Here is a 17,918-nt window from a genome sequence, read left to right as displayed (position 1 = left end):
GCCTTTGGGGAGAAGGGCCGAAGGTGGTTGACTGGGTGGTGGCTGGTTTGGGGGTGATGGATGGTGGGGGGACTAGAAGCAGGCTGTGGTAAACGGTGGGGTTCTGTTTACTAGGAGCTGATGTAAAAGGCAGGGGGGCTGTGGGGTTGCGTGTGGTGGCCAGATGGGATGGTGCGTCCCAAAGCTCGCAATTCAGGGAAGACCGAGCTGCGAAAACCAGATGATATCATCTGGTTTTCGCAGCACTAACTTGGGGTCTAGTGTTCCCCAGTATGTTCCCTGAGTGTACTGCTGCAAGCGACCGGCAGCTTCAGATGCAAATATAACATGATGTGTATAAAAGTTGCTGCCGAACCGCAAGGCCAGGGATCGAGGATCAGCAACATGTAGTCATCCAACTCGGGGCCTGCGGTCAAGAATGGCAGAGCAGATGATGTCACGGTACAGGGAGAAAGAGTAGGCGAATTTCACTGTTGTGAGGTCGTTGGAGCAGTTGGGGAGTGGCGTTTTGAGTGTAAAGCGGCTGAGAGCTGTTCGCAATACTTAAATACTTTGTGCGGAGGAAATGTGATATGTCCAGGGCGTAGTCATTGTTCCCAAACTAAGTTATAAAACTTAATATAAAAAGTAACGTGCGGTATGCTGCAGCTACTATGCACTATTTTAAAAACATTTAGCTCCATCCCTACTCCAAGCTCAATGTGTCTCTTTGTAAATTCCTCTCACTTATGTGGCCTGGTAAAGTTAGAAGAGTCTTGCTGCGGTTTGAAGTTGCTCCTCAGATAATAAAACAACACCCCCTTATGACCAAAATGTAACTGTCAACTAAATCACAATGTTACTGAAAATCCTTAACTGAATGACATTGGAATAAGAGTCATTCAGTCCTGCAGTCAATAAAAATACATTTATAATAATGATAATATAATGTTTTTTAAAACTGTTATGGCAGCTTTTAAATATTAAAGTTAACATTGGAACAATAATTTGAAATTTTAGAATCCTAACCAGCCAGCTGATCATTTATGCTTGAGGTAAGAAAAGATAAAACTTCACAATCGCCCCTATGTGTTACTAAAGGACATACAAAATAAACCATTCCAATACTCTCCCCTCTTGACGTATTAAGAAATATGCCACTATGTACTGTTAGATCCGGGAGTTTTATAGCCTGATACTGGGCTAACTACTAACTCAGCTCTCTATACTCAATCGTCACTAAATTCCACTGGAAAAATAAGAAACCAAGAATTAAGAATTCATTACACAAGGCAAACATTTTTGTTATGAGATTCACGCCAGAAATCCTTTTACATTGCAAATAAAATAGTTCTGATAGCTAAGTTCACGTCACCTGGCACTGCAGATCTGTTAAACTCTTTTGGAAAGGAATCACTGAGTCACTAGATGCCTCCCGTTATTCCTCTCACTGTGCTTACTAGGAGACATATCCAGAAATAACCGGAACAAATCAAACTGTTGATTACTCCCCTCAGCCCTAAATATTGCCAAGAAATCTTTCCTCATGAACTGGAAATCAAGAAAAAAATTTAATATAGACTCATCTTTGGTTGGGATGAGTTCACACACAGTAGGGAGATTGACTATATCGTGACCGGTGCAGACTAAACAACTTCAAGCTCAACGCTCTAAAGACAATGGAGATGGTTGTGGTTTTCCGAAGAATGCAGAGGCACCTGCCCCCATCACCCTGTGTGACTCCCTGGTCGCCATTGTGGAGTCCTGCTTTCTGGGCACAATCATCACTCAGACCTCAAGTGGGAGCTGAATATCAGCTCCATCACAAAGAAGACTTAACAGAGGACGTACTTCCTGCGGCCCCTGCGGGACCCTCAGTGACTCATACTCTTACATCCCCCAGGACAATTACATACATTTACACAACCCTGCACTCAATTTTAATAGACACATAACACTTTAATAACAGACTTATTTCAATGTCTTATATTGTTTGTTTGTTCATCATATTCTATTGTCAATTTTCATATTATTTATCTTTTATCTATTGCACTGTGTTTACGATCCTGCACCAATCACCAAGTTATGTTCCTTGTATGTGCAACTTGGCAATAAATCGTTTCCGATTCTATAAGCGAGGGGGGGCGTGACATTGGATGAGAGGCTGGGTACACTGGCGGGGTCGCTCACATTCACACATGCAATTTAAACCTGCCAATCAACCTAACCTGCATGTTTGACATGTTTCTTAGCTGGCATTTGCATATTAGACAGCAACATAGCAGATCTAGCTTACTCAGGGAACATTTGAATTCCAGATTTAAAGGACGTGCACAGACCCCTTCAGTGGAGAAATGTGGAAACACCTCTCTAGTGACACACTTTGCACGGTTACAACTCAGTAGAATGAAGGTCAGCATTTTGAGCAGTTCATGGTTATTCTGCACATTTGTTTTGTAATAATTATATCTAAAGTCTTTAACAATGAACAATTTGGATCTTCATAGAAGAGCAGCCCCCCCCCCCCCATGTTAAAGTGCTAGTCAGCCCTGGCTCTGTCTATGAGAGTCAGTGACAGCCAGTGACTGTTCTCTGACTTCCAGCCTTAAACCACGTGCATGTCAACCTCTTGAAATGGGATGGACTGTGTTTTATTGTGCCTTCACAGCAAGGCACGCCGATTGGCATTCATGACGGAATCCTGGAAAACATTTAATAATATAACAGGCTACTAACAAGGACATCTGGCTGTAGGCTACTAGAGGCCACTACAAGACTTAGAAAGAACGGACAAGAACAGGTAGGCTAACCTGTTGGTCAAACCTTTTTGACCTACAGTAGAAGCATGAATCAGAAATGTACTGTAGGAAATGAAAAGATGAATATGTCATTATCTGCTTTAGCCTCTTTACTATTTGCTGTGATGACTGTTTAACTGTGGGCTAATCACTTGGTTTGTATTCATATAATAAAGCTCTGCCTAACAGCAGCAGCTGAAAGTGTTGTAGAAAAACTCTAATTCTTCATATAGATTTTATTGGTGCTAAACTAACGATTGATCTATTGATTTGTTTTCAGATTGATTGATTAAATCTTAAGTCTTTGAAATAACAGAACGTAGTAAAATAACTAAAGTGATTTGTAGCTGTCATGTTTTCACTGATCAAAATGCACAGACATTCTGTGATACTGTGATACTGTGACAACTGCAGCCAGAGATTAATTGGTGTTTGTGCTTGAGAAATTATTTTAACAATAGTTTATCAAAGTTGTTGTTGATACATTTGTCTTTCAATCGAACAAATAATGTATTGACAAATCCTTTCAGCACTAGACTTTATACATTTTAAATGTATTTTTATTTATCTCATATTTGTCATGTGGCCATGTCTTTGCATATGAAGGGATAAATAAAGTCGAGAGTGAAACTAAATAAAGTGTAAAAAATGTACAAAGCATGTTCATCATAGAGACTTGTTGGCAGAAAACAGCTGATCGGATTTTGGAGCCTGTGGTTATTTTAGTCTGACTGTGACCTGCCAATCAGTCATGCCAATCCATCACTTGTGCAGGTCTCAGGACGACAATGAACATTCAGTCTGCTATCAACAAAGAGGTCTTCATTCCTCGCGATGAGCGGCTGTTGGTGACTGTGGAGGTGCATAGGAGGAAAAGGAAGAGAATGTCTTTCCTGCCTACTGGAGCCCAAGGAGACTACGCCACATTCATCTGTGTTTCAGGTTAAATCTGTCTTTTAAGACTTTCTTCATTTAGTGAAAATTAGCTAAGTATTGACAGTCTGTAAATTGTGTTTGTTATTTACAGACAGGCAGCACAATGAAAGTAGGTCCCTCAGATTAGTAAGAGAAACTCTGATTGGCCAGTCATTCATTTCATCTTGTAAGAAAGAGCCTCTCTTGTCAGCAGACATTACAGCCATTTAGCAGATGCTTTTATCCAAAGCGACTTACAATTCAGATTCTATCACATTTCTACACCGTAGGCACAACTACGGGAGCAATTTTGGGGTTAAGTGTCTTGCTCAAGGACACATCGACATGCGACTCCCCGGAGCCGGGGATTGAACCGTCGACCCTCTGATTGAAAGACGGCCCTGCTATCCACTTAGCCACAGTTGCCAGACCAGCTGGAGGTTCAATTACTCCCAGATTCACTGGCTGATGTCATTCATTAGACCCTAACATTTAAAGTGTAGACAAAATAGAAACAGTGAAAAGCAAAGCTTTATTTGTTTTCACGGCTAATGGTCATTTCTGAACTGAAAAGTTATGTTTTAATATGTACAACAATTTAAGTCTAGAGTAGTTTCATTAATTATGAGCAAAAATAGGCATCCGGTTGTTTGTTGCCTGACCTAAGTTTATGTTTAACTTTCAAGGACAACTTGTGGCATGATGATCCTGTTACTATACAGAGCCACAAAACCTTTTTGGGGGTAGGTTTATTTGATATGTGTGGACATATCAAATAAACATACCCAGGAAATTTATATTATCAAAATCAAATTCAGCAGTAAAAGAAATGAAGAAGAATTTAGCTCATTGAATGTACCATTGCATACCTTAAATATGTCATCGATGAACCTCAGAACCACAGGGAAACCTTTAAATGTAAGGGGTTAGACAGTTATTATGGATGCATTTCTTTTCCCAGAAGAACTGTCCATACCCACGCCCTCGCTCTGAAAAAAGGAGCCAGTGTATTGAAAGATGTTCATGAATAAAATAAATTCAGATAGTGTCAATACAAATTCAATAGGTGACAGAATGCCTTCATAACAGGTACTCAAAGAGTGTGACTTTCATCCATCTCATAAGGGGTGCAGGTATAGAGGCTTTGCACATCTAGAATGGCTAAAATCCTTTTCGGTTCACTATCAAAAGTATAAATACATTTGAGGACATATGCTGTGTCTCCTAGATGGGAGGGAAGTTCGACCATCCATTTTTCATAAAAGAAATACACAAATTGAGACAAAGGTTCAGTTAGGCAATACTTGAAACAATAGGGCGAAGAATGGGTAAGCCATGAACAAATGGGATACTTTCTCTTAATCCGTAATCCAACCTCTTGAGAGCGCCAATACTTTATATTTATATTTCTAGGTATTTGTTTATTTGTAAGGGACAAGTACAGAGAAACATTGACCATTACAGAGGCAGTGTCCAATGTATTGTACATATTTATATGGCCGAAGCTAAGTTCCAACACCAGTCCCTTGATGGGCATTGATAGTTTTAGTAATCATTACAATTTCATGTTACACTTTAAAATCTTAAAATCAGTGCATATAATCAAACACACAAACATACCCAAACAAATAAATGAAACAAACAAAACAGAATGCAAAACAAACATTTATTTTAGTGCATAAGTAATGACTTGGTGTCATGGTTACAGTTCTGGCAAAGTTTAACCAGTACTGGAAAAATGTTTTAAAATCCTGAATCTGCTTTCAGGATTTTAGGGAATTCCAGAGGGCTGTGCCTTTAATTGAGAATACAGTTTGTGCAAAGGAAGTCTTACAGTGTCTGGTTCTATAATTTCCTTTTGATATACTTTGGGTGTTAGTGGTAGTATAGTGAAGTCCAATTCTGAAGTTGTCAAAACTGAGAAGATTATACTTCTTTAGGATGTTGCAATGATGAAATATTAGTGATGTCTTGTCCAGAACATTGGTATATTGGTTATAACAGGATGTTAGTGGTTTAATGGAGGAGAGGTTATGTGTTATGAGAAAAAAAACATTGTTTGCATTGTTTGTGCTGTATTAAAGGGTAAGCAGCATTTGATTTGCCTGAAGGTTTGATCAGCCCTAACAGTTCTATATAACTATGTGGCAAACCTTAGTTGAGAGTACAAAACAATTTCAAGATACTTTCAATCCTGTACCCTCTTTGTTCTCTAGTTCATTGTCTTCAGACTCACTTCCTTCTGATTTATCCTTTTCGCTGGCCATAGAGAATCTAGTGTTACTTGCCTTTTTGAAGTGTGCAGTAGGTTGGTTGACGATGTCTCCCATACTCTGCCTTCAGCATACAGTATTCCTTTGTGTTTCTTTCGTATTTCTTGACTTTATAAGTCTACAATCCTTTTAAGGATCTAGTGATCTTGTTGGACAGGGTATTGAAAGTGTCAATTTCCATTGTGTCTTTAATCTGCATTAGTTTTGCAGTGATTGCAGTTTTCTGGTTGATTAAGAGGACAAGGACGAGGGAACATTTATTCAGGATTTTTTTTGCACGAGTTTTTATTATATACCACCTAGTTACACCAATATGTAGGAAAGTACGGACGTGATAACCCCTCCCTATGCCTCAAACTTTGTGCATGTTTGATGAAGGTTATAGTACTCATATTTAGAGTCAAGACCCTAAACATAACATCGTGGGGAGCTTCACTGCTCGGACTAAATTATAAATTATCAAGGTAAAAAAAGATTTTTTCAGTACGGCATTCCTAGTTCTTTTGTGCAGCTATTATGTAAACACGTTAATTTTTTTAAACTATTATTGAAGGCTTTCAATAAGGATATCATATTTTGTATACGATTTACCTAGTGACCAACACAAGACCACATCAGCTCCTCATTATAAAGGTGAAGCAGTTTGGTGGCTCCTCCTCCTTCACCAGAAGGTCCCAGTGGAGGGTGGAGCAGCTCCGACAGGTCAACGGCATCAACCCCAACAAGGTTAGCAGCATTCTGTTCTTACTAGTAGTGATCTATCAACATATCGACTTTGTTCTGCCTATATCCTGCTCTTCCAGGACAGCCCAGAGTTCGACCTGGTGTTTGACAATGCTGTGGACCAGTGGGTAACCAGCTCATCAGCAGAGAAGTGTATCTTTGTCCAAGTCCTGTACCACGCCTGCCAGACCTACTGGGAGGGGAAAGCAGGACGTCTGGGCAAGACGTGCCACCAAAGGGGAGCAAGTCAGTGCGCTCACAGCAAGTTCGGAGGTGGTCCCAGTGACTCCTCACCAGACTCTGCAATCAGAACCCTGCAGGCCCGAAGGAAGAGCTACGTTCCTCCAAGACAGACAGAGTTCATCAACTGCCAATCCAAACTAACAGGAGGTAGTGTCACATGATTATTGAGGTTTATGATACGTTGGGAATCATTTAGTTGATATGTGAATGAGCCCGTTTTAATGTGTTCTTTCAGATGCCTGCACCATGAATCTGGTCATCTACCGCTGCAAAGCCTTCTTGAATCGTATGAAGAATATGATGGTTGCAAACCAAAGTCGATCACCCACTCAAGGTAAGGCAGTGATGAAATGGGGGCCTAAAGTGCATTTACAGATCATGTATAGTTATGGTCAATACCATGAAAAGAGCCCTATAATTCCTTCTTGGGTTCTGGAGGAGCTATGTCAAGTCTGAGAAAATCAGAAACAAAAACACCTTTATTGGCCGAGTACATGTGCCCATACAAGGAATTAAACTCTTACATCTCTCTTGATGTACTTACACAGAAATATCAAAAACAGCTAGGGATAAGGACAACAAAGCTGATCAGATAAAGGTAAAGAATACTAGACTCTATTGTTGAATACCAGAGCCCCCCAGGGCTGTGTGCTCAGCCCCCTCCTGTTCACGCTGTACACCCACGACCAATAAATTCAACAATTAGGTTTCCAGTCGATTTTCTGTGGAGGTCACGATCCAGTTCTGATCCCACACTCACTCACTCGCACACTCACCTGCACACACACACACACACACACACACACACACACAAACCCAAACATGACTGAAGTGTCATCCGCAAACTTCACAACAGTTTGCAGATGACACTACAGTCATTGGCCAGATTACAAACAATGATACATCCTATAAAGAGAAAATGAACAACCTTTACAGAGTGGTGCTCAGAGAAAAGTCAGTAAAACCAAGGAGCTGATTGTTGATTTTAGAAAAAAGGAGACGAAGACGCACATCCCTGTCTACATCAATGGAGCTGAGGTGGAGCAAGTTAAGCAGCTGTAAGTTCCTTGGAATCAGCATCACAAACAACCTGACATGGTCATCACACATTATCCTGCTGAAGAAAGCTCAAACGGCTGTATTTCTTAAGAAGGCAAAATTCTCGTGCCAAGCTCTTGTCAATTTTTACAGAGGAGCAATAGAAAGCACTAGAAACATTACAAACTGGCATGCGATGTTCAGGGTTCAGGACAGGAGGGCTCTACAGATTGTGATAAAAAAACACCCAGAAAATCATTTGAATCCATCTTCTGAGCATCAGTGATATTGCTAAGGAGAGGAGCCTGCGAAGAGCTAAAGGGATATTAAAAGAAAAAACCCACCCAGCGACAGCATGTTCACTCTGCTGCCGTCTGGAAAAAGATACAGTAAGTATCAGCTGCCGTTCCACCAGAGTTCAAAATAGCTTCTTTCCTCTGGCTGTGAGACTCTTTAACTCACCCCCCACCCTAATTTAGTTTTTTGTTTTCTTTCCTTTGTAGCAAATTGGGACTACAATCTAAATTTTCTTGTGCAACCCTATTGTACAACGACAAATAAAAACATTGTAACAAGTAGTGAAACAATAGGAATATATATATATATATTTATATAAAGCATCAATGTCCAACAATAAAATGAAAATGAAAAGTCTATATACAAGTCAAGTGTTATGTGTACTGTACAAGCTGAACCTGATGATGTCATAGTTTTGTAATTTTCAATGCTGCTTGGAGATTTAAAGATGTGGGTCTTTACCAGGCAGGGAGGGATACATGGAAATATGCTGTTTGTTTGTTGTAGGATTTAGTTTTTTTGGAGCTTGTCCCATACTAGGGATTAAAATCAGGATATTTCAGTGAAAAATGAAATTGCTCGAGTAAAGAGTTGGAAAGACTAAGACTATGGCTAACACAATAGTTCTTTACCAGAATGTATTCTCTTAACTACTTAATTGTGTTCTATAAAGGATGAATACTTTGGTCAGCAGATTTCAACTGACATCAACAATCTGTTTGGAGCTGTGGGAAACACAAACTCTTCCAGTATTGTGATCCAATATTAGTTTATTAATTTAGTTCACTTGGCTTTAAAAAAATACAAAAACGAGATTGCTGCATTAGAGCTAGTGCCAGTATCAGACTAGGCAATATTTTTACTTACGGTCACTTTGTTAGCTTAGTCAGATTAAGTTATTGAACCCTGACCGATGATCCGTGTGATTGGTAAGGTAGTAGGGGCCAACATCATTGTTCCACCTGGCAGCACCAACCGTGATTGTTATATATGTTATCACGGGTTTGTGAATGAAAGTGAAGCTGGAACCATGTGGTCACTGCGTAGCGAAGGGGGGCTCTGTGTTTTTCTTTCCAAGTCACAAGATCGAGGGTGAGTGTGAGAAGCGAACAGATGTGCATGAAGAGATAGGTTGACCATTTTCCAATATAACTTCCAGGGTCTGATTATGTTTTTGGTGATGTATCAAAATCGAAATATATATGAAAGTGATATGAAATAGATCTTTTATTCAAAACAATTCCAGAACTTAATCAAAGTTAGATTTAACCCAAACAACTTTTCCTTTACTCATTTTTATTTTGAATACATTGTTGTATTTTTCAAATTCAAGACCAAAATTTGAACTTTCTGAAGTTTCAATTTTTTTTTTTCAAATGATCAAAACTATTGACCTGGATTTGGCTCTATAATGATGACATGCAGTGTTAAAGGGATTTGAGTGGTCAGAAGACTAGAAAATCGCAAGTAGAAGTCCATTTACAATTTACAATATAATAACAATAGTTGTAGCAGTTGGTGTCAGGCTGGTCCAAGGCGAGTCTGAGCCAGCCCTAACTATAAGCATTATCATAAAGGAAAGTCTTAAGCCTACTCTTAAATGTGGTGAGTTCTTCTGCCCCCCGGACTGAAACAGGAAGCTGGTTCCACAGAAGAGAAGCTTGATAACTGAAGGCTCTGGCTCCCATCCTACTTTTTAAGACTGTAGGAACCACAAGTAACCCTGAATTTAGGGAGCACAGCTCCCTAGGATAGGATAGTATGGTACTATAAGCTCCTTAAGATATGATGGTGCCTGACCAATTAGGGCTTTGTAGGAGAGAAGGATTTTAAATAAAATTCTTGATTTTAAAGGAAGTAAGTGCAGAGAAGCTAATTCGAACCTGTTCCACCAGATGCGCGAGAAGTGTACAAAGAGGACGGAGAGCAACATATTTTCAGGATGCTCAGAATTCCTAAACCTCAAAATGTTTTTTAGCATAGAGAGAGATTTCAGAGTGCGTAAGCATCTCAAATCCATTAAAACTCTGCAAAAAAGATGGTCAGTGGAGTCAAGGGTCAGAAACTACAAACACTTTTCTTCACTGAACAGGAAGACTTTGGCATCTGCTTCCTTTTTTTGTGTTTTCTGGGATTCAAAACGACACACTTCCTGGTACAGGTTTCCTCCTACCACCATGATTCCTCAGGTCCTGGGCTTGTGTCCTTCTGGGTAATTTTCCCTTCTGTCTTTTTGTCTATTGTCCTATAGCAGAAAGGCCTCTCTGTGATGTGGCGGTGAGATGAGAGGACACTTTGTTTATTTCTGGGAGGTCGACACAATGAAGCCCAGTGCTTTGAGACTGATAGGCAGCATTGAACCCGCTGACAGGGTTCAATGGATGGGAGATGTGCCAGGCTGCAGCAAGGCACCAAGTTACTAATGCTAAACCTTTTAAGCTGTTTGCAATCAGTCTTTGCAGTTAAAGAAAAATAACTCAAAATAAGGAATTTGTTAATTGTGTTGTCATATGCCGGCGACAGCCTCGTCGTGGCAGTGTAGCAACTATCCACCTTACATGGAGCTACACAAACTGAAGAGCAGAAAGTGTGATCATTTTAAATAACTACAACTTATGAAAACACAAGGAACTGTTACACCATAGAGTCTTGCCATATTTTGTGACTGTTCCAGCTGCGTTTCACACCTCTTTTATATGTCAGTCTTTGAAAATAAATCTGCAGCTTTCAGCTCCTCCAGCAAGCGTCTTCGATCCTCAAGATTTGACAGGATAATTGGAATGTCCTTCAAGATGGAGTGGTGAGATCGATTTCTGGGTCACAGATTTGCACATCAAAATGCAGTTGAGGCCGATTTGCTACACAAGAAAAACATTACAAGCAAAACCACACAAAAACAGTAGTTCAATCAGGAGAGACTTGTTTTATAATTTAACAATGATTTATTATACATGCATCAAATACAAAAAGTGCAAAGTCTTTGGCGATTGGACTCCATCCTGAAGTACTATCACCGAGGGTAGGGATACTGAGGTCCAATAGGTCCAATCCCCCCTGGAGTCCAGACACTGGTGGTGAAAGGAGTTGTTGCCATCTGATGATGAATCAGGAGCATGGCTGTGATGCTGACTGGAGGTGACTGGGGTGGAGGCGGGTCGCATCTGCTTAATGCTGAAATGACAACTGACAGCAGCAGAGAGGAGAACACTTTAACGTTTGACAGCAACGATCTGATTGGCTGAAGGAAACTGTGACGAATCTGGTTGGTTACTTAAAAGTGCACACCCCCAATCAGCTGATAGGGAATGCGAGTGAGTGTCTTTCTGACTGAACTTGCGCTACATTTCAATCAGGAGAGACTTGTTTTATAATTTAACAATAATTATACATGCATTATACATGCATCAAATATGAAAAGTGCAAAGTCTTTGGCGATTGGACTCCATCCTGAAGTACTATCACCGAGGGTAGGGATACTGAGGTCCAATAGGCCTAATCCCCCAAAAGAAATGTATTTATATTAATTAATAAATACCTTACCTACTGCTGTGGTGAATTTCCTAAGAAAATAGAAAATTAGTTATGAGAGAAATCTAAGGGTAGAACATGAACGAGTAGATGTTAGATTGTGAGAGGTCCAGTTTTAGTCAAAGCAAAGGATAGAGGAATGCCACGATGGACTGCAGACTAGGATACGGTGGTCTGGAAGTCCGCAGAGACAGGATAGTGCGGGTCTAGATAGCCCATAGTGGAGAATGGCAGGATTTCAACAGATCCTGAAACATATGGCGGGGTCGGCCCTGCGGAGGGTACGAGCGCAGGACGGGATAGGTGAGGGCCAAGCTAGACCGCAGACAAGGATAGGTTGGGTCATATTATACCGCAGCGTAGGATAGCTGGGGGTCACGTTTAGACCGCAGAGCAGAATAGGGGGGTTCAAGGGAGAACGTAGAACAGCATGGTTGGGGGTCTTACGGCCCCCGCAAGGTTGCACTCACTGCCTCAGCACAACCAGACCGGGTTAGCTCACCTGGGAAACTAGAACGTATGTCATACTTTGACAGGTCTCACATCATTCGGACCGCGAAATAGAAATTATGTCATATCTGACTGCGAAATTAGAAATTTGTCAACTCTGGACGGGTCTCTTATCATACGGACCAGGAAATTAGAAACGGAGCACCTCAGACCCTCTCTTTCTTTTAGGAAAGTAAAACGGTCCCGTCGGACCAGGAAACAGACACATTAAGCCAGGTCACGGTCACCTAGGAAAAACAGTCGCGTTAAACCAGGTCACGTTCACCTAGGAAAAACAGTCACGATAAGCCAGGTCACGTGAGACCAGGAGATTGGGAAACAGTGTTAGACCAATCAGATGGAGAAAACGGTCGAGTCACACCAGAGGAATAGAGTAAGGTAAACGTAGCCATCAACGTAAGGGCGAAAACACCTGCTCGGAGAACGGTAAGCATCCTGTGCAATATAGGAAGCGTGATAGGCTGTCTATCTGGTCTGGAAGGTGAGGAGAAGATTTAGCAATACCTTTTAGCAGTAATTTGATGGCTGCATTGGAAAACAAACTAGATGCCGCAGGATCATAGCATCTAATATTAAATTGAAGGCCGGCAAGCAAACTACGAATATATGGAGGTCTAAAATGCCGAACATCCATGCAATAGCAAATAAGGCACAAACTGTGTTTATGAGAACAGGTTTAAGAGGCATGCCAACTGTAACACAAAACAAAGCGAAAGTACTCCAAGCAAAATCGTACGTCTTTACAGTAGAAACTGCTAAACCCTTCCTCATATATCTTTTAGCTGCCTCCATATAATCTCCCACGTGGCTTTGCTTTAAGACAGCATCAGGGTGTGACATGAGGGCACCGTTATTGACACGGGACTGGCCTCTGGACAGATGTTCCGGAAAGCCTGGAATTTAAAGCGGGAAAGTGAATCAGCCAGAGTATTAAAATGACCTGGCACATGGCGGGCAGTGATAATGAAGTTGTGGGTGACGGCTGCCAAAGTGATGCTTCTCATGAACGGCATGATATCTTTGGAAGAAGAGCGCCCTCTATTGATAATATCGACAACTGCTTGATTGTCGCACATGACGGAGATGCGCTTGCATTTCCAGTGCTGCCCCCAGACAAAGCAGGCCACGGCAATGGGGTAAATCTCATACAGTGCTGAGGAATTTTCAAACTTTGCAAAAGCGGGGGGCCACGGTTCAGCAAACCACTGGCCTTGATAGCAGGGGCATCGTTAGGCCTATTTTAGTTCGTTAGGCCTATTTTAGTTCTTCAGCCCCCCCAAATAATTTGGCATTATTGGCTTTAAAAAAAATATAATTTTTTTTTATTTTTGTGATGTCATTAAATTAAACTATTGTTTCTCACATGGACAAGTTATTTAAAACTCTAACATGCTACAGATGTGCGTGCGTTGTGATTTATATGTTTTCTCCCCCTTCAAATTACAATCCATTAGCCCAGGGGTCCCCAACTGGCGGACCGCGGTCCGGATCCGGATCCAGACGCAGTTGCATCCGGACCCAGGACTTAAAACCTATAGATAATTCGGAATTATACATATTAGGTAATAGGAGTTTATACTTTAACCGGCGCTTCTTATTCAGCCGTTAACGCACTTGTTCAGCGGTGCAGTAAACACACCAACCAATGCATTGTAAATCACATCACGTGATGCAGCTCAGCCAATCAAATATGGGTATTCTGACAAGTTTCCTGACTCGAGCGAGGTTTACACACACCGTGACACAAGGGGCTAAGACGAGGAGAGAGAAAGAAGAGCAGGAAAATTGCGCTAATCGAAGAAGTAACATGACGTTCTCCAAAAAGAGAAACGTGTTCAGAGAGAATAGAATCTATAAGCAAAAATTAACAGAATCTTAATTATTACCACAGGCAGTTAAATCCAGCATGTCTCATATGTTCAGAAACCGTAACTATTGATAAAAGCGGCAAATGAAGCGCACTACGAGGCAAAGCACAACTCTTTTGAACAAACGTATCCTCTCACATCTGAAATGAAGTCACAGAAAATAAACCAAAGAGCCCAATATGACCAGAATCCTAACACATGAATTCACTGTCCAACAAGGATGTCAACAGAGAGAATAGAGCTGAAACAAGTTTTGAAATTTGAAAACTGAGAATAATAATTGTTAAAATATAATTGATGTATACTTTCTTTATTTGATTTTGACAGTTGTTGACTACACAGAGACGTTCTCACTACTACTAGGCTTCACACACACACACACACACACACACACACACACACACACACACACACACACACACACACACACACACACACACACACACACACACACACACACACACACACACACACTCTCTATAAGCAGGAAATCATCCAGCAGATGAAGGACAGCTGGGACCCTGACTCTATTAAGTAGTATCCAGCAAAGTGCTTCGGACACTTGGTTGAAGATAAATGGGCTGCTTTTGCACCCGAAAGTCAACCGTACCCCAAAATATAAATTGGAATCCCACCTGATTCCGAAGCGATGCCACTGGGAAGGATGGATCGGCACAATTTATTAATTGTATTAATTTAATGGCATTGTCAACCGAGGCGTAATGGAGAGAGAATAGCTCGGAAGGGATGAGGCTGTTAATGCTTGGAAGTGGGCAGGAACGAGGAGCGGACAGATCGAAGATTAACCTTTTCTTTCCCGAGTACTTCCGTGGCTACCCCTATAGGACTGGTGCGAAACACGGTGAATGGAGAGGACTTGAAGGGGCCAATTTCGCTCTTTTCCGCCCTGGTGCAGCCGCTGGTCGGGATCGCTGCTAACTGTGAGCCTCAACAGCTCACGGAGCTGGGATAGCGGAAGGCCTGGTGCTGGATTAATGCCACAACCTTCCAGCTGGGCCAAGAGGGTTTCTTGCTCGTCTGGGTGGGAGCCGCTACGCCGCCCAGGGCGAGTGCTTTTGCGCCGGCTCCAGCGGGCTGCATGCCAGCTCCGGCTGGCTATCGAGATTGTGACTTGCATGTCTTACAAAAGGATCAGAATCGGAGTCCGACATACTCAGTACCAACAAAATGCTAAGCTGCAAGGGTAAACCACTGCTTAATGCTCTCGCATCTGCTTAATGCTGAAATGACAACTGACAGCAGTAGAGAGGAGAACACTTTAACGTTTGACAGCAACGATCTGATTGGCTGAAGGAAACTGTGTGACGAATCTGGTTGGTTACTTAAAAGTGCACACCCCCAATCAGCTGATAGAGTAATTACAAGGAGAGGAGAGACAGGGAATACGAGTGAGTGTCTTCCTGACTGAACTTGCGCTTGAGCTACATTACATTCCTGTGGTGCATTTTTTGAATTTGCATCAGGAGGAATTTAAACAGCAGCAACACAATAATTATCTGGGTAGATAATATGGCAGACATCTTAACATTCAACATTTGATATCAGGGAAACATTTTACCATCAACTTCGACTGTGTTTGAGCACCAAGCATCATGATGTAAACACAGAATTCTCCTCCTCTGGTCCACCGGAGTCCTGCTCTCTGTTCTTCGGTCCACCCGTCAAGTGCAGCTTGATCCGGGATAAACGATGGAGCCAGGTCTCTGTGAAGATGTGGTCACAACAATCACCGACCTCCCGCTACTGGAGTCTTATTTCATCCTTCTTATTTTTCTGCGACCGGACATCAGACAGCCAGGAGTAGGCTGGGTAGTGGAGTAGCCTCAGGTCCGAGCTGGGTTAGCTTAGCTTCTATCTCGGCTCTCCTCCCTCTCCTCCTGGGGTCGTCGCCTATGCTTTTGGTGGCGTTTGGTATGGCTGGTGTGGCTGGATGTTGATGTTGATGAGTGTTTCTCTGTTACATGCCATACACCCTTCAGTAACAAATATGAAAATACAACATATTACTCTGACTGATGACGTTAATAAAAGTCTTTTTGATATATGTTTTCTTCTTTTGTGTGTATGAACAGGTCAGCCAGGGCAGGGTGTCACATGGAGCCCTATGGGTAATGTAGTCCACAGGTTGAATGTGGTTCTGGGGCAGCGTGGAGAGAGACTGACTCGTGCTGAGGACAAGACTGCGGAACTGATGCACAAAACCCAGCAGTTTGCAGACACTGTTCACAAGGTGACATAAACATACAGCTATATATATATATATATATATATATATATATACAGTATATATATACATACATTTAACTTGACCATATATGTAATATAAATTACAAAGTCCAGATTTGTATATTGACTGAATTAGTTTATTCTACATTGTTTTATTTCCAATGCAGATGGCCCTGAAGCGTTCAAAGTAGAGTCTGTTGGTGGATGAATGGAGTTCTTCAGATGTTGAAGATGAATCCTGTAACATGGACACTAACACAGTCTGGGCCCAGCAGATACAGCCAACTCGTCATGAACGTATATAACTGAGTGCAGCAGAGGACTAAATACTCTGTCCTTGTGATCTTAATCTTTCAAAGTTCAGTTCACCTGTCCATTATGAGAAAAAAACTGGACTTGTACATTTAAGCTGCAGTTATTTAACATTGTTTTTGTATAATTAGTCATTGAATTGTTTTGACCTATCACTTATTATATTGTTTGAATAGATAGGGGCTGTGTGACAGGAAGTATTTTTTTCCGGTAATGTATCTCCTCATGGTTTGGACTTCATTGGATTTAATTATTATTTAGTTACTCACCACTTGTCATAATTCTGTGTTCCTAATGTGTTTTTGTAGTGTGTAGACAGTACAGTGTCATGTTGTCAAAATTGTGTTATATCTAGGATTATATCAATGAGTCCTGAACAGTCAACCTGTCACTTCTGGTCTGTCTTCTTGGTCTGCGTCTTCTGGTCCGTGTCTTTTTGGTCTGCGTCTTCTGGTCCGTGTCTTTTTGGTCTGTGTCTTTTGGTCCATTTTTTAAGTTTGTCTTAGAGGTCCTGTCTTTGAGAGTTGAGTGAAGGTGGTTCAGGTAAATTGAGATTTTTTTCATTGAATAGTATTGTGAGCAAGGCAAATGAAGCTGGTCTGTGTAAAAAAAGTCAGAGTGACAGTTGAAACCCTTCAGGTTTGCGTCACTCCTTTCCATACATAGCTGTAATGCTGATTGAAACAGTGGATGTAGTATTTGTTTTTTTAAGCGTGATCTAATTTCCACTTGGAGTACTTTGATATATTAAGGGAAGTAATTATAATCAAGCTTAGCTTTTGGCTACAGTTTAATGTGTGTGATGTACTGTAAATGTCTCTGATGTATTAACTGAGTGACAATGTTCCCACTCCTCACTTTGAACTAAATAAATAAGCCTGGACCTGACAGTTGGGCTGTGCTTTGTTATTTTATACTCAAGGACATCACCTGTTCAGCTTTGATCACCAGATGGCGCTCACAGAGCAAGGAAGAATAACTTCAGCACTATAGCAGTTGACAGTAACAGTTGTAATTTTACTGATGCAATTTCAAACAGATTTGTTAATCTGTCAGACCCATTGTAATGGACATCAAATATTTATTTGTCTCATTTTCCTTAACCAATAAATGTCATGTTTCAATATCTAAACATATACTGGAAGTTGCCAGGTGAAAGAGGCAGAGATGGCTCCAAGATGAAGGCA

The 17,918-nt window shown here is 41.2% G+C and overlaps 1 protein-coding gene across 1 annotated transcript; it reads left to right on the top strand.

The window, feature by feature from the left end:
* Positions 1-3,565: 3,565 nt before the first annotated feature.
* On the top strand, positions 3,566-17,607 carry stxbp6l (syntaxin binding protein 6 (amisyn), like). The gene is made up of 6 exons (XM_076084624.1): positions 3,566-3,719; positions 6,561-6,691; positions 6,769-7,078; positions 7,167-7,265; positions 16,266-16,423; positions 16,587-17,607. The coding sequence occupies exons 1-6, from the start codon at positions 3,566-3,568 to the stop codon at positions 16,608-16,610; spliced, it is 876 nt and encodes a 291-aa protein (XP_075940739.1). The 3' UTR covers positions 16,611-17,607.
* The last annotated feature ends 311 nt before the right edge of the window (positions 17,608-17,918 follow it).

Source organism: Anarhichas minor, unplaced genomic scaffold, assembly GCF_050575085.1.
Source record: "Anarhichas minor isolate MPS153535 unplaced genomic scaffold, ASM5057508v1 ptg000136l, whole genome shotgun sequence".
Lineage (NCBI taxonomy): Eukaryota > Metazoa > Chordata > Actinopteri > Perciformes > Anarhichadidae > Anarhichas > Anarhichas minor.
This window is presented reverse-complemented; position numbering and strand designations above follow the sequence as displayed.